This window comes from Schistocerca gregaria, chromosome 11 (assembly GCF_023897955.1).
Source record: "Schistocerca gregaria isolate iqSchGreg1 chromosome 11, iqSchGreg1.2, whole genome shotgun sequence".
NCBI lineage: Eukaryota > Metazoa > Arthropoda > Insecta > Orthoptera > Acrididae > Schistocerca > Schistocerca gregaria.
The window spans coordinates 142,907,214-142,933,720 of NC_064930.1; the positions used below are offsets into that span (position 1 = coordinate 142,907,214).

The 26,507-nt window shown below is 42.7% G+C and overlaps 1 protein-coding gene across 7 annotated transcripts in view; it reads right to left on the reverse strand.

Annotated features, from left to right (window-relative positions):
• Positions 1 to 26,507, reverse strand: part of LOC126295260 (uncharacterized) — a 298,048-nt gene that overhangs the window by 265,783 nt on the left and 5,758 nt on the right. For all 7 annotated transcript variants that reach the window (XM_049987670.1, XM_049987668.1, XM_049987669.1 and 4 more), the window contains exons 2-3: positions 20,336 to 20,567; positions 5,722 to 5,868 (exon numbers count right to left, since the gene is read on the reverse strand). In XM_049987670.1, the coding sequence (XP_049843627.1) occupies positions 5,722 to 5,868; positions 20,336 to 20,445 (257 nt within the window). In that variant the 5' untranslated portion in view covers positions 20,446 to 20,567. The remainder of the gene's footprint in view (positions 1 to 5,721; positions 5,869 to 20,335; positions 20,568 to 26,507) is intronic.

The following is a 26,507-nucleotide window of genomic DNA, read 5'->3' on the forward strand; positions in this document are numbered from 1 at the left end:
GGTTTGTGGAAGCAGTCATTAGCTCCGCAAAAACAGCGATCCCAAGAGGGTACCGCAAAAAATACATTCCCGGTTGGACTGGGATATGACCTGTACACGGAGTTCCTCAAGAACGGGGACTGGGAAATAGCAGATGAACTATTACATAACATCGACTTGTTTAGACTGCAAAAATGGGAGAATACTGCTGAAAATATAGACTTTTCAAAGTCAAGCTGACAAGCCTGGTCCCTACTGTGTAAACTTGGAGGCGCAAATCCATCTGAACATAGAAAGGACGAAATATCTCCAACAAGTTTGCATCCCGCATAGTTTCTGCATCTAGAGCCCCACGAGATAGAAAGCACACAACAAAAGTGAAGAAGGACCTAAAAACACTAAAAAGGACCCATGCAATGGACTCAGAATATTCATCAGATATTCGTATCGAGGAGGTTACCAATGCCCTGAAGAAGGTTAAACTAGGCAAAGCTCCGGGTTTCGATGGTATCCACCCTGAGTTCCTCATACATGTCGGGGCCTACACAAAACAATGGCTGGCTAAGTTCTTTACGGACATTCTCCAAGTGGGTAACATTCGTCCCTCAAACGAGCAAAGATCATCGCAGTCTTGAAACCTGGTAAACAAGGCGATAGACCACAGAGCTACCGCTCCATTGCCCTTCTCAGTATGGTCTATAAATTACTAGAAAGACTGCTCCTCAATAGAATAGGCCAAACTATACTAAAAAAAAATCCCTATCGAACAAGCAGGATTCCGTCCCTATCGCTGCTGTACAGATCAAGTCCTATCACTGACAACATATATAGAGGTGGGGTTGCAGAAGAAACATAAAGTAGCTGCAGCATTCATAGAACTAACAGCAACCTATGACACAGTTTGGAAACATGGACTCATGTACAAATTAATCTGTGCTGTCCCCTGCAAGAAGATAACCAACCTCATTGACGATATGTTGTCAAACAGAACCTTCCAAGTAATAATGGGGAATGAGAGAAGTAAACAGATGAAACTCAATAATATACTCCCACAAGGCTCTGCCCTTGCGCCCCTTCTTTTCAGCCTTTACATCGCTGACATGCCTGCAACCAAATCGCACAAATTTGGTTATGCTGACGACTGGGTTCTGGCAACAGCCCACAGAAATATAGAAACTGCCGAAGATATCCTAACGAGTGACTTAGGGGTTCTCAGCGAGTACTTTAGAAAATGGAGACTACAACCTAGTGTTACAAAGACTGAAGTATATGCCTTCCATTTGAGCAACAAAATGGCCAACAGGGAACTACATGTATATCTAGACGAGAAAATACTAAATCACAACAAACACCCAAAGTACCTTGGGGTTACCCTAGAAAGGACACTAACATTCAAAGAATACCTGACGAAATCTGCAGTGAAACTTAAAACACGCAACAACATATTGCAGAAGCTCTGTGGCACCACTTGGGGCTCCACAGAATCTACCTGAAGAACATCCGCACTTGGCTCGGTGTATCCAGTGGCAGAATAGTGTGGCTCAACAGCAAACACACACACACACACACACACACACACACACACACACACACACACACACACACACGCACGCGTGGTAGGTAGCCAACTAAATGCAACAATGTGCATTATATCAGGCACAATCAGGTCAACTCCTACAGTGTAGCTGCCCGTTCTCAGTAACATAGCCCCTCCTAACCAGCGCCGAGAACACGCTCTCGTTAGAGAATTTCAAAAAATCGTGACCAATCCTCAATTACAAATCTGTGAAGATACTCACAACATCTGAGGAAACCGACTCCAGTCTAGACATCCTCCACTGAAGACCACACAGGCGCTGCACCAAACCAACTTTAAAGTAAATGACCGATGGAAAGAGGAATGGGAGAGCAGAACAGCACTAAACTGCCACAGTATGCCATGCATCTTTAGTAAACCGAAAGGATTTGATTGCCCTCGCAAAGTCTGGCTAATTCTTAATCGCATCAGAACTGACTGTGGGAGATGTGCCGACTCCTTACACAGTCGGAGCTGAGAGACAGACGGTCAAACACGTCGTGCAGGAATGCCCACTAAGGGCATACGAGGGTGACCCACAGGATTTCCTAATGATGACCCAAGAGGCAATCGACTATATATTATCTAAGCTGGATGTACGTTTGTGATTGCTCTTCTGCGAGTTTAAATTTACAATTGGCGGTGTCCTAATATACAAACTGTTATTTATTGTTCTGTTTATACATATGTGATTTTTTTAATCGTGTTTTACTGTGATATTATGAGCCATACGCTAAATAAATAAATATATGGGAACTACTTCGAGACTGATGGTGCCCATTTGTCCAAAGGTCAGGTTTCAACAGATGGCAGCACCAGTCCCGAAAATTTTGGATAGCAACTCGTATGACCCATCTGCTCCAGTAGCTTCAGAATCACATGGAGCTCCACTGAGAAAACATTATACTCATCAGGAAGGCGAATCTCAGTGACACCGTCGGGGAATTCCCTTGTTTGGAGCCATCAGTGTACACCACAGTGTAACTGTGACACACATCTAAAAAAAGATTGAGATGTAAAATCTAGTCAAGTCTAAAGTAAGTTTGGGCCTCCACAGAAGCCAAAGAGAAAATCTGCTCAAACTACAATGTAAAACATGAAGATCAGCAACATCCATCTCTGTAGGCAATGCTGTGCACTAATCCCAAATGGCTTCATTACCTGTCACCGGTTACAAAAAAAAAGTCTTTCCAGTGGAGGCTGAGCAATGATACTATATGTGGGTGTATATGGTGTGGAAAATGTTTTATATTCCTGGAAAGGCTTAAGTCACAGTTTTTTCGCGTCCTTCAGATGTGAAAACCATATAAGCTTAGAGTCAAATATGAAGCCGAGAAACCACACTGTGTTTTTAAAAGTAAGGACAGAGTCCCTCATCCTCAACTCAGGAAAATTTAAGATGGAACGAGAACAGTTAGAAAGAACACATACAGACTTCTCTGTGGGAAACTTGAAAGAACTCTTCTGCGTCCATTCATCCAAATGTCAAAGAGGTAGTTGCAACTGACGTGTTGTCGTCGCAAGGCTCGAAGAGCAAAACATGGAGAAGTCGTCCACAAACAAAGAACACTGGAGAGGACTGTTCACAATGAACGTAATGCTATTAATAGCTACGCCAAAGACAGTCACATTTAAAATGCTATCTCGAGGGACGCCATTCTCCTGCTCAATGCGATCAGACGGGACTCCACCAGCTCGATATCTAAAATATCGTGGCGGGAGGAAGGGCTGAATGAAAATGGGAACACAAACACGAAAACCCCATTCGTGAAGCTGCTCGAGGATAAGATGCCTCCAACTAGAATTGTAGGCCTTCTCAATGTCAAAAAATATACCTGGAGGTGATACTGGCACAGGAAAGCCTATTGAATAGCTGCCTCCAGTAAGGTCAGGTTATTGAAGGGGGAGTGATACTTCCTGAATTATGGAAGTGACTAACGAGGCATCTGGAGTCTAAGATCAAGACAAGGCAGCAGTTTACCATCTGCTACAAAGTTTTTCCCTCACAGCTAATGAGGGCAACACTACGGTAACTACTCGGGGATGTGCGATCTTTCCCAGGTTTTAAGAGAGGAATTAAAATTGCCTCACGCCACGAGTCGGGAAAGTGACCCGACGCACTAATGGAGCTGAAAAGTGTGAGAAGGATGTCTCTGTTTAGCCTCGTGAGGTGCTGCAGCACACTATAAAGGATTCTGTCGTAACCAGGGGACGTGTCACGAGCCGTAGACAATGCAGAATCCAGCTCCCGCATGGAAAACGGGCAGCTGTGATCTTCATCAGCGGTCACTGGCAGTTGCAGTAACTGTGGCAAAATAGGCCGCTGTAGTCCGGGCAGTGCCATGTGGATTGGTTTGGAGAGTGCTGTTCCCCATTACAGAAGCCACGGGGCACCTCCCTCCTCTCCCAGAAATTCTCCTGATGTCTCCCATACAACAGAAAAGTTCGTGGAACAATGATTCTCTGTAGTTGGCCGACACAAACCTACGCAGGGCTGCACACCTAGTCCTGACCACCGAGGGACACGTTGCCTCTTCTGTTGTCCCATCGCCTGTGGAATGGATGCTGCAGCAGCACGGTGCAATACAATCCACTTGTGCCTGGACACTGGCACAGTGTTCAATCTGGGCCAACTGGCTATAAAGTGTCCAGTCTGCTCTACCGAGCACCCGTCACAGCGGTTTCCTTTCGGGTTCCACTCCATCTGGCAATTGAATCCAGATCGGGAAGTGATCACTTCTGTGCAAATCCCGACCACTTTCCATCGAGCAGTATGAGCAAGAGGTGGAGAGCAAGGTGAGAGATAAATGGCAGAGAACAACCCAGCTGCTGTACAGAAATGTGTGCCGTGTCCCGTATTCAGCAAGCATGCACACGACGACATGAGAAGCTTCTGAATTGCTCAACCCCTGGGGCATGTAGTTGCAGAGCTCCAAAGCACACTGTGTGCATTAAAATCACCGCAGAGGTTGAAGGGGCGGGGGAACTGTGTAATAAGGTCTGTTACAGTCTCTTCATCGAGCACATCACGTGCGGGCAAGTAAACGGAACAAATCGTCAAAGGATGACGCACGTGCACTGACACGGCAACTGCTCATAAAGTCGTCGTAGGGAGAGAAGTGAGGAATGGTAGTCGGCACTGACAAAAGTACCTTTGCCTCTGGAAAATTGTGAAATCACCATTAAGGAAGGTTGCTGATGGCGGCGAATCCTTTTGCTCACGTCAAGGAACTTTTTTGGATGTTTCGGGCACGAAATGAGTAGCAGCAAGATTTGTTCCGAAACTGTTGAATCTCAGCTCAAAACAAATTCAGACAGACATCAGCCAGGAATCGCTGAACGAATTCGACAATGATCCAAAACTTCTAAAGAATGTTGCAATAGGTGATGACACAAGTGTATACTGGACCGACATCCAAGCAGACACCCAATTAGCCAAATGGAAATTGCCTGAAGAGTCAGGATCGAAAAAAATTCGACACGTTCGATCACGTGTGAAGGTACTTCTCACTTTTTTTCCTTTGACTTCAATGGGATAGTGTATGAAGAGTTCCTGCCTTATGGTCATATGGTCAATAAGGAATACTCCTCGGAAGATACGCACTGCCTGCATAAAGCAATCCGAAGAAAACTACCACAATTGTGGCAAAACCACTCGTGGAAATTGCATCACAATAATGCTCCTGCTCACACCTGAAAGCTCATCCACGTTTTCTTTCTTTCTTTCTTTCTTTCTTTCTTTCTTTCTTTTTTTTTTTTTTTGCCTCCCCCCCCCCCATATTTGCTGGACATGGCTCCCTGTGTCTTCTCTTTATTTCTAAGGGTGGAGGGAACCGTAAAAGGACGTCGTTTTGCCACCACTGACGAGGTAAACTAGAACCACTGCAGGAGCTGAACACTGTAACAAAAAGTGAGTTCCAGAAGTGCTTCCAAGCTTGGAACAAGTGCTGGCTACCACGTATTATATCTGATGGGGATTACTTTGAAGGGGACAAAGCTGAATTCGATGAACAAATGAAGATTCTTTGAACAAAAACTCCCACAACTTTTTTGTCACAGCTCATTCTACTGTAACATACAAATTTGCACAACTTTAATCGTGTTGCTGATTGTGTCGGCACCAGAGAAGTGTGTACACACGGTGATTGACGCACTGCTCCACCTACCATGAGCCGCGTCCCCTCTCCAGCCGATTGACGAGACCTCGGTCCAACAGCCCACCAAAAGCAGTCGAGATGTGCGTCTTCAGTCCATCAGAGTCATTGCTGCAGCCCAGCGGAGCCATCGGTGTGGTGGAACTGGTGATCGGCACGCTGCAACACGGTCAGACTTACTTTGCTGTGAGGTATTATGGAAAAATTCACGTAACAACCTTACTCCCTTCAAAATACTCTCCATTACAGGTAGGGATACGGAAATTTGCAAAAGCGGAAATTTTTAAATACCTTGCTACATGGTTCAACAGGCAAAATAATTTAAAACAGGAAATAAACCAAAGTATTGTGAACAGGAGTAAAACTTATTTCAGTCTAAATCAGATAATGTCATCCAAAAATTTGTCAATTAAGACCAAACAAAGCATACAGTGCCGTGATAACGCCAGATTGTTGTATGGGACAGAAACCTTCAGCACAATTAAGTGTGACAAAAACTTGTTGATCTGCAAAAGAAAAATTATGAGCAGGATCTCTGGACCTTTCCAGGATGGGAGCTCACGGAGACGTAGAAAAAACCAAGAATTGTACGAGGTGATGAGGCAACCGAACATCGTTCAAGAACTGAAAGCACTGAGAATGAGCTCGGCAGGCCACATTGCTAGGAGACCAGACACCTCTCCGGCAAAAGCTGTACTGATGGTAGCCGTCCAATCTGAAGATGGGAGGACGAGCTACAGAAAGACCTCTGCCAATAAGGAGTCCGTGACAACTGGATCCAAAGCGCAGAAGATCACCGTCTACAGAGTAGCACTGTGAGGTCAGCGTACGATCTACAGGGTCCTCGATCGACGATCCGATTGATAACGGCTGACACATTTGTCCCACTGGAGCCACCACTGTTCATAACATTTCTTGCAGTAATCTTTATAAATGGCCGACAGCTCCTCCCACGACTTCTTCAATGTTAGCAAATTGTGTCCTTCCGTGCCCTTTTTCACACGTGGATATAAGAAATTGGTCTATGAGCCAGGTCAGGCAAGTAAGGTGCACGGAGTAGTGTAACCACGCCGTTTTTAGCCAAAAACTGTACAACAGATGGCTGTGTGTGCAGGTGCATTGCCACGGGGAAGAACCAGTCTGTCTGCCACAAATCTTCTGTCAAAATTGGCTGATCTGAGCTCCGAGGTGACCCACTAATCTCTGACAACTGATCAATTGTCTGCTGAAAGTTTGTCAACAGAAGCTCTCAAATTTTTCTAGCCCTACTGCCGGATGTCCAGAATGAAGCTTGTCGTCAACCGACATGCCGCCATTTTAAAATCGAGGAAACCACTCGTACACTCCAGTTTTTCCCATAGTGTCATTTTGGTAAGCTGTTTTAACATTAAAACAGTTTCAGCTGCATTTTTACTGAGCAGAAAACAAAATTTCACAGTTGCATGATGTTCATTTAAGCTTGCCACCATAAAAAAATGAAACAAGAACGAAAGAGCACAAGCAGAAACAATCACAAACAGGTCTCCAATGCAGGTGGCACTGAACTGGTAAGGAGCTGCACTGAACATGCCTAGCAGCAGAAATGCGTACCGCACAAGCTCTGACCACGGCAATGTTATTCCTCCTCCTCCTCTTTGGGTACCCCTTCATATATACATCAGAAAAAGGTGAATGGGAAGTAGAGGAAAGAGTTGCAGAGCTGAAGATGATAAAAGAACAACAGAGGGCAGTGAAACAGACAAAAGCCATACAAAATTTGAAACTTCCTGTCACATTAAAACCGAGACTCGAACACAGGACCGTTTCCTTTTGCAGGCACATGGTCTACCGACTGAGCTCCCCAAGCACAGCTCACGATCCGTCCTCACTTCACCCCCGTCAGGCACCTTGTCTCCTACCTTCCAAACTTCACAGAAGCTCTCTTGTGAAACTTGCGAGACTAGCACTCCTGGAAGGCTGTGGCTAGTGGTGTGGGCCGGGCAAATGGTCAGTGAGAAGGACATTTATAAACGGGCAACTGCCCAGGAATTTGCCCAAAGGAGCGTTAAATGCCAAAAATCAGGGCATTTATTAAAAAAGTACTTTTTGAAAGTTTTCACTGCTAATATTAGAAGCTAGTAAATGTTTAAATGTAAGCATATGTATGCCATTTATTGCCTTTATTACTTGAAAGAAAAGATAAGCAAGTTATTTTCACTAGCCTTGCAACTTACTATACCAAGGGAGAACATGTGTTACTGACACCTGCCTGTCATTTACAATGTCATCCTTATTTTTTACCAGTCCCATCTCTCTCTCTCTCTCTCTCTCTCTCTCTCTCTCACACACACACACACACACACACACACACACACACACACACACACTCACTTAGCAGATTTAGCAGCTGTGTAGTGATAAGCCGCTATAAAAAACCATTGTCCTTAGGTCACCGCGTTGTAATGTAACATAAGCTTTACAATGCATGTCAAGTGTCTAACAAAATTGTTACTGAATGTATTAAACAGCTGGCATGTGTTTCTTGATGATAAATGTATTCTTAAATTTGAAACTGTTTACAGCAAAAAAATGAAAGTAAATTCTTTATCATTAGGTGCAGTGACATGTGAGAAAGTATAGTTTTCTATTCTTCTCCTTTCTTTGTCTCGTTTCCTATGACGGCACTGCTGTGAAGAGGAAATTAGTACACTAACGTAAAAAAAGATTTAATAACAAAGAATCAATTTTGAAGACACTGGAATCATTCAATTTCGATACTAGTCAATTGCTAGAGAATCGGTGATTGTTTGACTCTTTGAATTGGCATGTGACTCGTCTCTAGTTAAAATCATTATGGACAAACATTTTTACTCTGTTTTTTGCAGTAGTATAGTACAAGCTGAAGATGAACAGATAGAGAAAGTGTATGAGGATATTGAAAGGGTAATGCAGTATGTAAAGGGGGACAAAAATCTAATAGTCATGGGCGACTGGAATGCAGTTGTAGGGGAAGGAGTAGAAGAAAAAGTTACAGGAGAATATGGGCTTGGGGCAAGGAATGAAAGAGGAGAAAGACTAATTGAGTTCTGTAACAAGTTTCAGCTAGTAATAGCGAATACCCTGTTCAAGAATCACAAGAGGAGGTGGTATACTTGGAAAATTCCGGGAGATACGGGAAGATTTCAATTAGATTACATAATGGTCAGACAGAGATTCTGAAATCAGATACTGGATTGTAAGGCATACCCAGGAGCAGATATAGACTCAGATCACAATATAGTAGTGATGAAGAGTAGGCTGAAGTTCAAGACATTAGTCAGGAAGAATCAATACGCTAAGAAGTGGGATACGGAAGTTCTAAGGAATGACGAGATACGTTTGAAGTTCTCTAACGCTATAGATACAGCAATAAGGAATAGTGCAGTAGGCAGCACAGTTGAAGAGGAATGGATGTCTCTAAAAAGGGCCATCACAGATGTTGGGAAGGAAAACATAGGTACAAAGAAGGTAGCTGCGAAGAAACCATGGGTAACAGAAGAAATACTTCAGTTGATTGATGAAAGGAGGAAGTACAAACATGTTCCGGGAAAATCAGGAATACAGAAATACAAGTCGCTGAGGAATGAAATAAATGGGAAGTGCAGGGAAGCTAAGACGAAATGGTGCAGGAAAAATGTGAAGACATCGAAAAAGATATGATTGTCGGAAGGACAGACTCAGCATACAGGAAAGTCAAAACAACCTGTGGTGACATTAAAAGCAACGGTGGTAACATTAAGAGTGCAACGGGAATTCCACTGTTACATGTAGAGGAGAGAGCAGATAGGTGGAAAGAATACATTGAAAGCCACTATGAGGGTGAAGATTTGTTTGATGTGATAGAAGAAAAAACAGGAGTCGATTTAGAAGAGATTGGGGATCCAGTATTAGAATCGGAATTTGGAGGACTTACGGTCAAATAAGGCACAAGGGATAGATAACATTCCATCAGAATTCCTAAAATCATTAGGGGACGTGGCAACAAAACGACTATTTACGTTGGTGTGTAGAATATATGAGTCTGGCGACATACCATCTGACTTTCGGAAAAGCATCATCCACACAATTCCTAAGACAGCAAGAGCTGACAAGTGCGAGAATTATCACACAATCAGCTTAACAGCTCATGCATCGAAGCTGCTTACAAGAATAATATACAGAAGAATGGAAAAGAAAATTGATAATGCGCTAGGTGACGATCAGTTTGGCTTTAGGAAAAGTAAAGGCACGAGAGAGGCAATTCTGATGTTACGGCTAATAATGGAAGCAAGGCTAAAGAAAAAATCAAGACACGTTCACAGAATTTGTCGACCTCGAAAAAGCGTTCGACAATATAAAATGGTGCAAGCTGTTCGAGATTCTGGAAAAAGTAGGGGTAAGCTATAGGGAGAGACAATATGTACAACAACCAAGAGCGAATAATAAGAGTGGACGATCAAGAACGAAGTGCTCGCATTAAGAAGGGAGTAAGACAAGGCTGTAGCCTTTAGCCCGTACTCTTCAATCTGTACATCGAGGAAGCAATGATGGAAATAAAAGAAAGGTTCAGGAGTGGAATTAAAATACAAGGTGAAAGGATATCAATGATACGATTCGCTGATGACATTGCTATCCTGAGTGAAAGTGAAGAAGAATTAAATGATCTGCTGAACGGAATGAACAGTCTAATGAGTACACAGTATGGTTGAGAGTAAATCGGAGAAAGACGAAGGTAATGAGAAGTAGTAGAAATGAGAACAGCGAGAAACCTATTATCAAGATTGATGGTCACAAAGTCAATGAAGTTTAGGAATCCTGCTACCTAGGCAGTAAAAAAACCAATGACTTCGGAGCAAGGAGGACATCAAAAACAGACTCGCTATGGCAAAAAAGGCATTTCTGGCCAAGAGAAGTCTACTAATATCAAATACCGGCCTTAATTTGAGGAAGAAATTTCTGAGGATGTACGTCTGGAGTACAGCATTGTATGGTAGTGAAACATGGACTGTGGGAAACCGGAACACAAGAGAATCGAAGCATTTGAGATGTGGTGCTATAGACGAATGTTGAAAATTAGGTAGACTGATAAGGTAAGGAATGAGGTGGTTCTACGCAGAATCGGAGAGGAAAGGAATATGTGGAAAACACTGATAAGGAGAAGGGACAGGATGATAGGACATCTGCTAAGACATGAGAGAATGACTTCCATAGTACTAGAGGGAACTGCAGAGGGCAAAAACTGTAGAGGAAGACAGAGATTGGAATACGTCAAGCAAATAATTGAGGACGTAGGTTGCAAGTGCTACTCTGAGATGAAGAGGTTAGCACAGGAAAGGAATTCGTGGTGGGCCGCATCAAACCAGTCAGTAGACTGGTAAGCAGTACAAGTAAAAATACTACCTACAGGCTACCTACTCCATACAAATTATACTTCATGTCAAGAACTACTTTTAAACCTGAGTTTCTTTTACTACCCCAAGAACTGACCTCACTAAAGATGTAAAAGTTATGTTTACGGTCCAATTCATTTCCCCTAATAATTCTTCCCTAGCTCTCAAGCAGCTTTTTCAACTCAGTTACACAACCACTACAGAAGAAGTGTCGAGGAACACCTTTTCCAACACAAAATATCAGTTTAAATTTTGTTTTTATCCCCCGCTTATCAATTAAAATGCACAAATTCCTGGGTATTTCTGAACTTTGGGCATCCGCCCCTCTTATAAATGCCCGAGCATTTTAAAACAATAGTTGTGGCTAAGCCACGTCTCTGCAATATTGTTTCTGCCAGGAGTGCTAGTTCTGCAAGTTCCACAGGGGAGCTTCAGTGAAGTTCGGAAGGCGGGAGACAAGGTAGTGGCGGAAGTAAAGCTGTGAGAGAGGTTGCAAGTTATGCTCGGGTAGCTCAACTGGTAGCACTTGTACTTTTCGAAAGATCTTTTACGTGTGGCGACATGTACACTGCATGTTTACATATTAAAAATGTGTAAACACACAGCACAGCAGCTTCTGAAACACCGAAATTGAGATTGTGAAGGGCTTTTGTCAGCCAATCGTAGCTCACATCGCGTGTTCTTGTCACCCAATTTCAGAAGATATTCAGAACACAGGACATGTGACATAGACAGCCAATAGCAACACCACTGTTATGCAACATGAACAAACAAATAGGAAAAGTTGAAGGTTTAAATTAAAACACACACACGCACACAGTACAGCTATAAGAAAAGCTAAGCTTTCACATATAATACTGGTCTTTTTTAGTGCACATTACCCTTAAAATATAAACATTTACATAAATGGCTTCCCCCCTCCCCCCCTGAAGTTTCTCCAGGTGGCTGGTCCTCATCCTCAAAGTTTTGAATGAGAGTTAAATGCCCCCAATTTAAGAAACTCAGCAAATTCTCACACGTAATGTAATTCATCTTGTGTAAAAGGAAATTTACTTTGAAAGTAACTTTCTCAAACCACCATTTGCTACATTTTCCCATTAGAAATGTAAACAGTTGTGACATTGTGCTCATCAGAAACAGTTTGTCATATGAAGCACTGCGTAGCCTTCGTCCTAAAGCCTATGACACACCTTGCAACCAGCTGACATTGTGTATGCACTGTATTTTGTTGATGAAAATGGTGCATTTTCTTTGGAACTGAAGTTTTATTTTCATGTTATTTTTCTTGTATATGTTTTATGGCTGCAGTATTACTCTGCAGTAATGGGCTAAAGTAAGATTCTTTGTTAGAATATCAGTTCTTATCAGTCAAAACCAGAAAAATTTAACTGAAAGCTAAACAATGAAAAATTCCCATATCTCTAAGGAATTCTCAGAATTTTCTTGGATGAAAAAATTCCCGTCTTTTTCCCCAGGGCACAGACACCCTGAATATCGGGTGACCACCCAAACCATTTTCTTAGGGACAGTCCCGATTGTTGTGTCTGTCCTGAATTTTTTCAAAGGTAATTCGGGACACCCGTTTGTTCCAAAATTAACAATCGTGACCCAATTTGTCCCAAATTAGACATCCATTTCACCTGTATCGGTATATTTTATTATTAGTTTTAGTTTCGGTGGGAAATCGTTTGACAAGAGGGTACAACAAATTGTCGAAACCATTATCAAACTGTTTCTACTGTGCAAACACGTGTCGGCCGCAGCTCGATCAGCTAACGGGCAATCAGAGACCACGGCAACTGGGAAAAAGTCGCACTCGAACGCATTCGTGCGGTCAAAACCATTCTAACTGTAACTCGAACAGAAGAAGGAAGAAATCTACATATTTTCTGATAGCCGTGGAAGAGGCGGAGGTGGTTTTATGGCAAAATTGCAGACGAAATACAAAGTAACTCGAACAGACGAACAGTAATATACGCTCTCGTTGACTTTGGCGTCGCCAATGCAGTTTATGCCGGTCTCTAGAATACTACCATTTCTCATCTGTGTGTGCCATATTATATCAGACTGAATTTTGTGTTACGTCGTGTAATGGTATATTACATTGCCCTGATCACACACATTCATCTTAGAAGGTATTAATAAAATGTAAATGTGCTTTTCTTTGTAACAAATTTAATTGATATTTTGTATTTATTACATTTAATTGAAACCTTCTTCTCATATAATAAATAAATAAATATAGCCTATTTAGCAAAATTTTTAATGTGTCCCAGATTTGGGCCTAGGAAATATGTTAATGTTCCGAATTTGAGTCAAGAAAATATCGTCACCTTACTGAATAGGCACCAAATAATTTTGAACCATCATCTATCAACACCTCAGTTCACTGTTACCATGTAGAGTGCAGCCATCCTTTTTTCAACATTTCCAGCCACATGCCACCCTTCAGTCTCCTGCCTGGTCTGATGCGACCCACCACTGCTTCCTCTCCTGTGCCAACCACCTAATCTCCGCCTCTCCCTACAGATCCCTCTTGTACCGTGGAAGTTACTCTCCGATATGTCAGTACACGTTCTGTCAACCTGTCCCTTTTCTGGTCAACATTTTCCACCCTCCTTTCCTCCCCTGAGATAATCTCCTCACTTCCATTCTTATCAATTCACTTAACTTTCATCATCATTCAGTAATACCATATACAAACACATCGATTCTCTTCTGTTCCATTTTTCCCCACTGCCCACAACTCATTTACCAGGCGGTTACAATTAAACTCACAGTGTTTAGAGTGCTGCAGTGTGGGCTGTATAAATTGCAGGATGCTGAAACATGATAGGTACCAGAATAAGATTTTCGCTCTGAAGCGGAGTGTGTGCTGATATAAAACTTCCTGGCATATTAAAACTGTGTGTCAGACCGAGACTCGAACTCGGGACCTTTGCCTTTCGCAGGCAAGTGCTCTACCATCTGAGCTACCCGAGCACGACTCTCACCCCATCCTCACAGCTTTACTTCTGCCAGTACCTCGTCTCCTACCTTGCAAACTTTACAGAAGCTCTCCTGCAAACCTTGCAGAACTAGCACTCCTGATGGAAGTTTCATATAGCACAAACTCTGCTGTTGAGTGAAAATCTCATTCTGGAAACATCCCCCAGGCTGTGGCTAAGCCATGTCTCCGCAATATCCTTTCTTTCAGGAGTGCTAGTTCTGCATGGTTCGCAGGAGAGCTTCTGTAAAGTTTGAAAGGTAGGAGACGAGGTACTCAAATGTTTACACTAGTATCTGTACTAGACTCCGAATGTTACAAAATGAAGCCCCAAGATAGGCTACAACACCGAGGCTTTGCCCTTCATTTTTTGGCACGCATACGGCCATTCTACTCTGCCGTACGTTGTGCAGGAACGTCCACTGCACTCTGCTTATGCGACTGTGTGGTGTGCTTTCACAAGATCCTTCGTTTCTCAGTCCATTTTCCTTTGAGGAGATGACACCTCTTTGACCTGTTAGGTGTAGTCACACCTGCAAGATATAAGGACCTCTTCATGCAACACACGATTCTAACTTTGCAAGAACACAACAGGCTGAGCACCATTATTTCTTGCAGGTTGGGGAGACACCACCCTTCGCTCCCCAGGTGGAAGACGTACTTCAAGAAACCTTCAGTAATGACAACATCGTCGCTAGTGTAACGCCCCAACGACCACCTTAAAGTCAGTTAACAAAGAACATGAAGTAGGGAAAGTTGTCTTGGCAGTTACGACATCTTTGCTGATGAGTTAACATGAAAGAGCTTTGTCAACAACTACATTGCACCACTGAGCATATTTGTTAGCGAAAGAGAAGGAAGAAACATCATATTTCAGCAAGGTACAAATATCCATGTGCAAATGTGAAATTAATATCTCAAAAGTTAAGTCCAAAGTAATGTCATCAGAGATAACCTTAATGTGGAAGAGAGTTGTAAGTGCAACAAAGAAATTCAATGTGCCTACAATGCTCTTCCGCGAAGAAGTCGCTTGCTAGAACTCATCCAGTGCAGACGTACGAGAGCAGTTCTGATCTGAATTATTGAGATTGCGAATCGTGACGAGATTGTTTTCGAGTTTAGAAGTGTTTGTTGCGTGACGGGATTCATGGCTTAAGAAACTGATTTTATGGACTGAGACAGGAACAGATAGACTCATTTAACCGTGCACTACGGGTTAATTGAAATCTAATAACGGAATTAGTGAACTTTGGACTTGACTTTAAATTAGTTGGACCTTAAGGAGAAGTGGACATTCTATGAAAGAATACACGCAATTAGTCTTGAGTAGGACCCAAGTGCACATAATCATGAAGATAAAACAATTACGCTAAAGTGTTGAGATGTTGTAATTGCCAAAAAAACTATAACTCAATCGGACTGACTTAACTAAACTATTCTGTGAGCCTGTGGTGCGGGAGTTTTAAGTATTTAGTGACAAAATAGCAATAAACTGTTCGTAACCAGTTAAATACCCAGTGTGGACTACATCATTAAATAGTTTGATAAATGACTAAATCAATGACTATTCATGAAAGACTATTTCATTGAAGAGCAAATATTCACATCATTAGTTGAGAAGTGAACTTTTAAAATATTATCATATTATGACGCAATCTTACAAAGACTGAATCAAAGATTATCTCTGGATCTCGCTGCATACCAGCATAACAATTCCATTGCAACGAGACAACGGCGTAAGAAAAAACTGTTAACTAAAATATTTCCTCGCAATCAGTGGTGTGTGCTATGCAAACAAGAGAAGAATTAATAACTACTGCAAATCTGGGCAATTAACAATACAATATTAATAATAAAAAGCATCAATTATACGAGTTCGCATAAGTGGAGACACTGTGGACTTGTAATTGAGATACGACGACTATGTGAGGAACGCCTTTTCAGAAGTTTTTCAGGTGTTTTCTCCCGTTAACCTACAGGGACTGATGTTATATCGCATCGTGTCTCTACTCTGCCGTGAGAGCTGTGGCAGTAGCAGCTCTACAGTGTCGACTACATCAGCACGCGGTTGGAGTCCGGGGGCACGCGCCACACTAGGCAGTTTCAACAGGGTGTGTGGCCTTCCACATCCTCCAACCGAAATCCGTGCAACTTCTGGTTGTGGAGATATCTGAAAGATGGTCTCCATTGGAGATGTATCCAGACTGCTCCTGATCTGAAGGATAGCATACGAGGACATACTGCTCTGTTCACACTAGATAACCTGCAAGCAACTGTCAAACGTGGTGTATTACGGATGCAGAAATGTGCCAAGTCGGGAGACCATATTGAACAAGTTTTAATTTGTGAACATATCCAAATGAATGTACCAGAACCACCATTATGCATTTGATCATTCCTCCCCTATTCCTGCACCCACACTACAGTCTCACTGCTTACAGCGCCATATTTGCACCTGGTGGCACAAAGTGGAACTTTTATTTGTTTTTTCAACATAATTCGCGAGCTCACCAGTTAATGAACATACCAACGACGTTTCAATGTACTGAATTGTACAGAGCCCCTGCTGCAGCATTTTGAATGCCACCAGTTTGATTATAACCAAAAGGTACATACGATGCTGTGTTCCAGATATACGAGGGTTGTCGGAAAAGTTCTCAGCCTCACCACAAAATCACAGCACTATCTGTGTGATTTCTCCCCCTCCACATGTCAGTGGACTCCATGTAAAACTGCAAGTCATTCCTGGCAGCAGCTGACTGTGCGCAACCTATTTAAACAGTTGTGGTGTTTGTGGTGTTGGCCATGGGAAAAAATGCAGTTATTAAACTCTACATAAAAGGAGGTTTAACACCAACCACAATTAATTTGCAGCTTGGTAGCTCTTCACCTTCATACAATGTAGGCTTTCACAGGCGGTGTTGTCTTCAGTTGAAACTTCAGGGCGGAAATTTTATACATCGACCACGGCCTCTCAGCCCGGAAGTTACAACTGAAGTCTTCACCTTCAATTTCCACTGTGAAGAATTGAGTGTCTGCGTTTAAGTGTGATTGTGAAAGCATCTGAGACGATACACGCAAAGGATGTTCAAATTGTGCAAGCACATTGGAACTCGACAAAGTGCGTAAGTGAAGATGGTATCTCTTCTAACGGAGATGTCCCAAAGAAATGATACCATTGATGACCACGCAGCTCTCTTAGAATGAAATGATGATTTAAATCAAGACACTAAGCTCTTGACAGGTGTCGATATACATCAACGGGGACAGTTGAAAATGTGTGCCCCGACCAGGACTCGAACCCGGGATCTCCCGCTTACACGGCAGACGCTCTAACCATCTGAACCGCCAAAGGCACAGAGAATAGAGCGACTGCAGGGATTTATCCCTTGCACGCTCCCCGTGAGACCCACATTCCCAATGGGCAGAGGCACTACGAATGTAGTGTGTGGACATTAAGTCGGGAATGTGGGTCTCACGGGGAGTGTGCAAGGGATAAATCCCTGCATTCGCTCTATCCTCTGTGCCCTCGGCGGCTCGGATGGTTAGAGCGTCCACCGTGTAAGCAGAAGATCCCGGGTTCGAGTCCCGGTTGGGGCACACATTTTCAACTGTCTTCATTGATGTAAATGAACGCCTGTTGACAGCTTAGGGTCTTGATTTAATTATCATTTCAAAGAGCATAAGATTTTGGAAAATCACTGTATAACAGTCCACAAAATTACTAATGCTCTAGGTGCATCAAAAGAATAAATTGGTCACACCTTGCACTAGGAACTGAAAACGAGAAAGCTCCGTGCAAGATTGGTGCCATGGGTGCTCACTGCAGATCACAAACACATTCAAATGGCACTTTCCAAAAAGTGCTTGGTGCATTTTAAGAAAAACAGAAGCAACTTTTTGTGCCAATATGTGACGTACATCAAATTTAGATTCACCACTACAGAGCCAACTCCAAACAGCAGTCTACGCATTGGACGGAAGCTGGTTCTGCAGCTCCAAAGAATGCGAGGACAGTGCCAGCAGCTGGAAAGATCACGGTGTCTGCGTTTTGGGATGCAAAAGGAATTCTGTCGACTGACTAACTCGAGATAGGTAAAACCGTAACTGCAAAATACTACTCTCAACTTTTAACAGAACTCAGCTGAAGCGTTTGTGGAAACAGAGCCAGCTTAAAGAAGAAATAATGTCATCTCGCATCAGGACCTGCAAATGCCCAAGAAAGTGTCTCGGCAAAGGGGACATTCTGGATTTCCAGTACGCAAATCTGGAACATCCGCCCCATTCCCCAGATTTGGCTCCCCCTCAGACTTCCAACTATTCTCAACACTGGAGAAATTCCTCTCCAGTTGGTACTTTCCGTCCGACAGAGAAGCCACTGCAGCTGTAGATGGACACTTTGCACCACTTCCGGAGGAACACTACACAGAGGGGAAATGGCAGTCTGACACTGCCGGGTCAAATGTATCAATATAAGAGCAGATTATGTTAAAAAATGAAACTTCTTTGAAAGCATGAAGTGTCATTTTCACAATTGGGCTGGGAACTTTTCGGACCACCTTCATAAATCCTCAAATTATGGGCTACATTTAGTATTAGCAGACCCCTATTAGTGAGGAACTCTTTCTTTGCCTGTGCTCATCTCATTTATGTCGTCCTTACTACATCTGCTGCAAATTATTTTGCTTCCAAGACGTACCATTCCTTCTAGTTACTACTTCGTGGGCCCAGTTTTGAAGTTAAGTTTGTCACTAATCTCATTTCCGGCTCTACTCAGTACTACTGTCCTTCCTCGATTCTCTCTTTGTCTGTATCCCGTGCTCATCCCAGTGGACAGCGGCATCGAGACTCTACATCTACATCTACATCTACATCCATGCTCAGCAAGCCACCTGACAGTGTGTGGTGGAGGGTACCTTGAGTACCTCTGTCAGTTCTCCCTTCTATTCCAGTCTCGCATTATTCATGGAAAGAAGGATTGTCGGTATGCCTCTGTGTGGGCTCTAATCTCTCTGATTTTGTCCGCACGGTCTCTTCACGAGATATACGTAGGAGGGAGGAATATACTGCTCGACTCTTCGGTGAAGGTGTGTTCTCGAAACTTCAACAAAAGCCCGTGCCGAGCTACTGAGCGTCTCTCCTGCAGAGTCTTCCCCTGGAGTTTATCTATCATCTCCGTAACGCTTTTGCGATTACTAAATTATCCTGTAACAAAGCGCGCTGCTCTCCGTTGGATCTTCCCTATCTCTTCTATCGACCCTATCTGGTACAGATCCCACACTGCTGAGCAGTATTCAGGCAGTGGGCGAACAAGCGTACTGTAAATTACTTCCTTTGTTTTCGGATTGCATTTCCTTAGGATTCTTCCAAGAAATCTCAGTCTGTCATCTGCTTTACCGATGATCAACTTTATATGATCAATCCATTTTAAATCACTCCTAATGCGTACTCCCAAATAATTTATGGAATTAGCTGCTTCCAGTTGCTCACCTGCTATATTGTAGCTAAATGATATGGAGTCTTTCTTTCTATGTATTTGCAGCACATTACACTTGCCTTCATTGACATTCAATTGCCATTCCCTGCACCGTGCGTCAATCCGTTGCAGATCTTCGTGCATTTCAGTACAAATTTCCATAGTTACAACCTCTCGATGTACTACAGCATCATTCGCAAAAAGCCTCAGTGAACTTCCGTTGTCATCCACAAGGTCGTTTATGTATACTGTGAATAGCAACAGACCTACGACACTCCGCTGCGGCACACCTGAAATAACTCTTACTTTGGAAGACTTCTCTCCATTGAGAATGACATGCTGCGATCTGTTATCTAGGAACTCTTCAATCCAAACACACAATTGGTCTGATAGTCCATATGCTCTTACTTTGTTCATTAAACGACTGTGGAGAACTGTATCGAACGCCTTGCAGAAGTCAAGAAACACGGCATCTACCTGGGAACCCGTGTTTATGGCCCTCCGAGTCTCGTGGACGAACAGAGCAAGCAGGGTTTCACACTATAGTCTTTTTCGAAATCCCACCCCAACAGAGTAGATTTCTAGTCTCCAGAACAGTAATTATACTCTAACATAATACGTGTTCCAAAATTCTGCAACTGCTCGACGTTAGAGATACAGGTCTACAGTTCTGCACATCTGTTTGACATCCCTTCTTGAACCTGTCCCCTTTTCCAATCCTTTAGAACGCTACGCTCTTCGAGAGACTCGACATAACACTTCGAGATTCTGTCAAACCTGGGCAGGTGTCCTTTCGCGATGTGTGCAGCCAGCGCGGTGTTCCCCGACAGCAGCACGTTGCAGTGAGGGCAGGTCACCTGCTTTCGCATCGAGTAGATGGCAGACATTTTCAGCGCCGGGGCTGCAGCGTCTGCACCGAAAGAGCTGCCGCCGCACTAGATGTCACCTGCCACCCGACGTAACCGCCAGGATGCTCGGTGGTCAGAGACCTCGACGACTGGGGCTTCGACTGTGTACAGAAACAGAGAAATTAAAGTGAGAAACACTGATTCTACGTCCTAAGAAATTGTAATGGAAGTGACAAATGCATGGACCAACCAGTGTAATATTATCACCACCACCTACGTGAAATGAGACAGGCGAAATACCCTCAGACATCAAGAACAATATAATAATTCCAATCCCAAAGGAAGCAGGTGTTGACAGATGTAAAAATTACCGAACAATCAGTTTAATAAGACACGGATGCAAAATACTAATGCGAACTCTCTACAGACGAATGGGAAAACTGGTAGAAGCCGACCTCGGGGAAGATCAGTTTGGATTCCGTAGAAATGTTGGAACACGTGAGGCAATACTGACCCTACGACTTCTCTTAGAGAATAGATTAAGGAAACACAAACCTACGTTTCTAGCATTTGTAGACTTAGAGAAAGCTTTTGACAATGTTGACTGGAATACTCTTTCAAATTCTGAAGGTGGCAGGGGTAAAATACAGGGAGCGAAAAGCTATTTACAACTTGTACAGAAACCAGATGGCAGTCATAAGAGTCGAGGGGCATGAAAGTGAAGCAGTGGTTGGGAAGGAAGTAAGACATGGTTGTAGCCTCTCCCCGATGCTATTCAATCTGTATATTGAGCAAGCAGTAAACGAAACAAAAGAAAAGTTCGGAGTAGGTATTAAAATCCACAGATAAGAAATAAAAACTTTGAGGTTCACCGATGACATTGTAATTCCGTCAGAGACAGCAAAGGACCTGAAAGAGCAGTTGAACGGAATGGACAGAGTCTTGAAAGGAGGATATAAGATGAATCATCAACAAAAGCAAAACGAGGATAATGGAATGTAGTCGAATTAAGTCGGGGGCTGCTGAGGGAATTAGATTAGGAAATGAGACACTTAAAGTAGTAAATGAGTTTTGCTATTTGGGGAGCAAAATAACTGATGATGGTCGAAGTAGAGAGGATATAAAATGTAGACTGGCAATGGCAAGGAAAGCGTTTCTGAAGAAGAGAAATTTGTTAACATCGAGTATTGATTTAAGTGTCAGGAAGTTGTTTCTGAAAGTATTTGTATGGAGTGTAGCCATGTATGGAAGTGAAACGTGGATGATAAATAGTTTGGACAAGAAGAAAATAAAAGCTTTCGAAATGTGATGGTACAGAAGAATGCTGAAGATTAGATGGGTAGATCACATAACTAATGAGGAAGTATTGAACAGAATTGGGGAGAAGAGGAGCTTGTGGCACAACTTGACTAGAAGAAGGGATCAGTTGGTAGGACATGTTCTGAGGCATCAAGGGATCACAAATTTAGCATTGGAGGGTAAAAATCGTAGAGGGAGACCAAGAGATGAATACACGAAGCAAATTCAGAAGGATGTCGGTTGCAGTAGGTACTGGGAGATGAAGAAGCTTGCGCAGGATAGAGTAGCATGGAGAGCTGCATCATGCCAGTCTTAGGACTGAAGACCACAACAACAACGTGGAATGTCAACATGCAATAACCACTCACAGACAGGAGGGGGCATCAGTAGCAGTGAAGGCTATATAAAGCACATCAGGGGAGACAGAAAACAGTGCAGTCATCATAATCTGGAAATGGAGTGATTTATCTGACTTCCAAAAGGGCACAATAATTGGCTTTTGGGCCAATGACGGAAGCATTTCTGAAACTGCTAAGTTTGTAAACTGTCTGTGTGATGGCTCGGGTCAATTGCACCGTGCATTGCAAAATGGTGCTATCCCAAACAGTGCCGAGCCAACTGGGGTGCAACACGGGCTGCAGATTCATTTTCTTTAGGGTGCTCAACTACTAGGTTATTAGCACTCAGTCACAAACATTAATGCACTAATAACGTAGATAAAACACAAAGGGGCAACACCAGAAAGTACTTACAAAGACACAGATAAACAAAATAAAAGAGTTAGATATTTTTGGACAAGTCCGTCAAAGTAATAAAATTAAGGTCACGAGTAGCTGCTCGAGCGTCATCAGCGAAAAGTTCCTGTAAGGTCGACGGCAGACACAGGACGACACGAGAGTGAATAAAACGGGGACAGGACAATAAGACGTGGCGCACCGTCAATGGATGACCACAGGGGCACTGCGGGCCAGACAACAGGTAGGGATGGCTAAATCGGCAATAACCAACTCGCAACATATGTCTGCTTGTGTCTGTGTATGTGCGGATGGATATGTGTGTGTATGTGTGTGCGAGTGTACACCTGTCCTTTTTTTCCCCTAAGGGAAGTCTTTCCGCTCCCGGGATTGGAATGACTCCTTACCCTCTCCCTTAAAACCCACATCCTTTCGTCTTTCCCTCTCCTTCCTGAAGAAGCAACCATCGGTTGCGAAAGCTAGTAATTCTGTGTGTGTGTTTGTGTGTTTTGTTAATGTGCCTGTCTGCCGGCGCTTTCCCGCTTGGTAAGTCTTGGAATCTTTGTTTTTAATAAATTCAATATTTCTTTTGTTACCCAAGGATTTCTACTAGCCCTCGTCTTTTTACCTACTTGATCCTCTGCTGCCTTCACTACTTCATCCCTCAAAGCTACCCATTCTTCTTCTACTGTATTTCTTTCCCCCATTCCTGTCAAGTGTTCCCTTATGCTCTCCCTGAAACTATGTACAACCTCTGGTTTAGTCAGTTTATCCAGGTCCCACCTTCTTAAATTCTCAACTTTTTGCAATTTCTTCAGTTTTAATCTACAGGTCATAACCAATAGATTGTGGTCAGAGTCCACATCTGCCCCTGGAAATGTCCTACAATTTAAAACCTGGTTCCTAAATCTCTATCTTACCATTATATAATCTATCTGAACTCTGCCAGTATCTCCAGGCTTCTTCCATGTATACAACCTTCTTTTATGATTCTTGAACCAAGTGTTAGCAATGATTAAGTTGTGCTCTGTGCAAAATTCTACCAGGCAGCTTCCTCTATCATTTCTTAGCCCCAATCCATATTCACAGATTACGTTTCCTTCTCACCCCTGACCATTCAATTTTCGTCTCCCTTCACTATATGAATAATTTCTTTTATTTCATCACACATTTCTTCAATTTCTTCATCTGCAGAGCTAGTTGGCATATAAACTTATACTACTACTGTAGTAGGTGTGGGCTTCGTATCTATCTTGGCCACAATAATGCGTTCACTATGCTGTTTGTAGTAGCTTACCCGCATTCCTATTTTCCTATTCATTATTAAACCTACTCCTGCATTACCCCTATTTGATTTTGTGTTTATAACCCTGTAGTCACCTGACCAGAAGTCTTGTTCCTCCTGCCACCAAACTTCACTAATTCCCACTATATCTAAATTTAACCTATCCATTTCCCTTTTTAAATTTTCTAACCTACCTGCCTGATTAAGGGATCTGACATTCCACGCTCCGATCCGTAGAACGCCAGTTTTCTTTCTCCTGATAACAACATCCTCTTGAGTAGTCCCCGCCCAGAGATCCGAATGGGGGACTATTTTATCTCCAGAATATTTTACCCAAGAGAACGCCATCATCATTTAATCATACAGTAAAGCTGCATGCCCTCAGGAAAAATTACGGCCATAGTTTCCCCTTGCTTTCAGCCGCTCGCAGTACCAACACAGCAAGGCCATTTTGGTTATTGTTACAAGGCCAGATCAGTCAATCATCCAGACTGTTGCCCTTGCAACTACTGAAAAGGCTCCTGCCGCTCTTCAAGAACTACACGTTTGTCTGGCCTCTCAACAGATACCCCTCCATTATGGTTGCACCTACGGTACGGCTATCTGTATCACTGAGGCACGCAAGCCTGCCCACCAACGTCAAGGTCCATGGGGGAGAAACTGTAACTAATAAACCAAAAGTACTGGAGACCTGGCAGATGTTTTGCATTAAAGCTCCCTCTTAGTGTGGCTACATTTAGTTGCCTTCCTTTCACTTACAAATTTAAGACAAAAATACGAAATTCAAGTCAATCTTTCCACTTCTTTTTTTTTCCCTTCCTAATTTGGAGTCACAGAATGCTATATTCTCCGTCACATTACCAGATACTACTGATGTAATTATAAACAGTACCTTCTCCTCTTCAACTATCTTTATTACGTAAATATTTATTACTAAAAATGTAAAAAATTGCATTTTTATGAGTTTTTACGAATTTTTTTGCTCAAAAAACCCCATCCTAAAACTTTATAGAGATTTACACAAAATATTGTTTGGTTAATATGTAAGTAGTCGGTGGAAAAACAGTGGGAAATATTTTTTAGTGTAAAGTGTTAAAATTTTCCAACATTCAACATATTTTCCTTCATTGAATTTCTAGTGCAAAATAAGAATGTTGACAACACTGTTTCCAACACTCTTCCATTAAAAACAAGTGAGAGTTTGCATATAAACCATTGTGCACCAAGTTTTGCGTTCAGTTTGAACTTTTTATTAGATGTCAGTGAGGAAATACAGCTGTGAAAGAGTGAGATGGGTGGATTACTGGTGGCAAAAAAAATTATATATATATATAAAAAGGTGGTGTTTAAGAAAAGTTGAAAACACTTCACAGTTGTTGGAAATCCATCAGAGGTATTGCAGAAACATATTGGTCCTCACGTAAAGGTATTGGCATCACATCTGTTGCGCAGGAATTGCTACACTCACTGCAAGAAGAAATTTAGTGACAACACACCTGAACAATCACCATCACCCGATTGTGAAACTGAAGTAGACTGTGCAGATATTTATATTCCTGGGTGCGAAGCTGCTGTTGCGTTGAGTGTTAGCATTTCTGTGGTAGCCCCTACTTTAATCTCCCCCCCCCCCCCCCCCTTTTCCAGGAAAGGCATGGCCGGAACTGGGATGGGTGACCATCTGGGCCGCCATGTGCTGTTGCCATTATTCGGGGTGCACTCAGCCTCGTGACGCCAATTGAGGAGCTACTCAACTGTCAGTAGCGGCTCCGGTCAAAGAAAACCATCACAATGACCAGGATAGTGGTGTGCTGACCACATGCCCCTCCTATCCACATCCTCACTTGAGGATGACACTGCGGTCGGGTGGTCGCGATAGGCCACTTGCGGCCTGAAGACCGAGTGTTGAATGCCCAGGAAAGGTAAGAAACACAAGAAGAAAACAGTATGTAAAAAGATAAGTGGAAGAATTTGAAACGAGTTTTACACAAGCAACATATTCAAAACTTTGTGAAGTGTATAATGTAGACGCACTTGGCACAGAACCTGAAGATAATATGTGCACAAAACATGATGTGTGGTTTAAAAATCTAAATACTGCTTTCTCAGTAGCCACCTACACTGAGAAGGTACAGTTACTAACACTGATATCAGGTAGCTACTCTAAGCAGCAGTTGTAGAAAGACACACCCACTTTCTCCCACTATTTGATTAGGTATTTGGGCATGCCCATATCCTTACTGTGGGCATCAGTGCAAGATGATATGCTTACTGTTGCTCTGGAATATTATCTAAGTGATGAGAAAGACTGCAGCAGGCAAAGTCCTAACCAAGGTGATGTTATTTCATTAGTGAAAATGTCGAAAAAGTTAAAACCATAAAAAAGATACAGGACAAGATCAATACGAGGAGCAAATCTCCTAATATCTACGAATTTAAAAACTGGTCTCTCAAAATTCTACTCTTTATGACCGAAACGGGTAAAATGCCAGGGGATAACTGAAGCGTCCGATTCCACCCCTCTTATTTGGCCAATGACGTCACCGATATGGCAGAAACGATCATTCACAACTCTCATACCACTCCTATGACATCAGGTAAACAGGACGAGAAACACGAAAATAGATCGAAAAACCACCTAACAGATATTCCTCCAAAAATATAATGAAACTAATGGGACAAGCGGTGGAAATTGGGAGCTTTTGGGTGGGGACAAACATAAACACACGCCACTATACCAAATGACTAAAAACACTAAAATAACAAGACCCCACAACCTTCCCAAA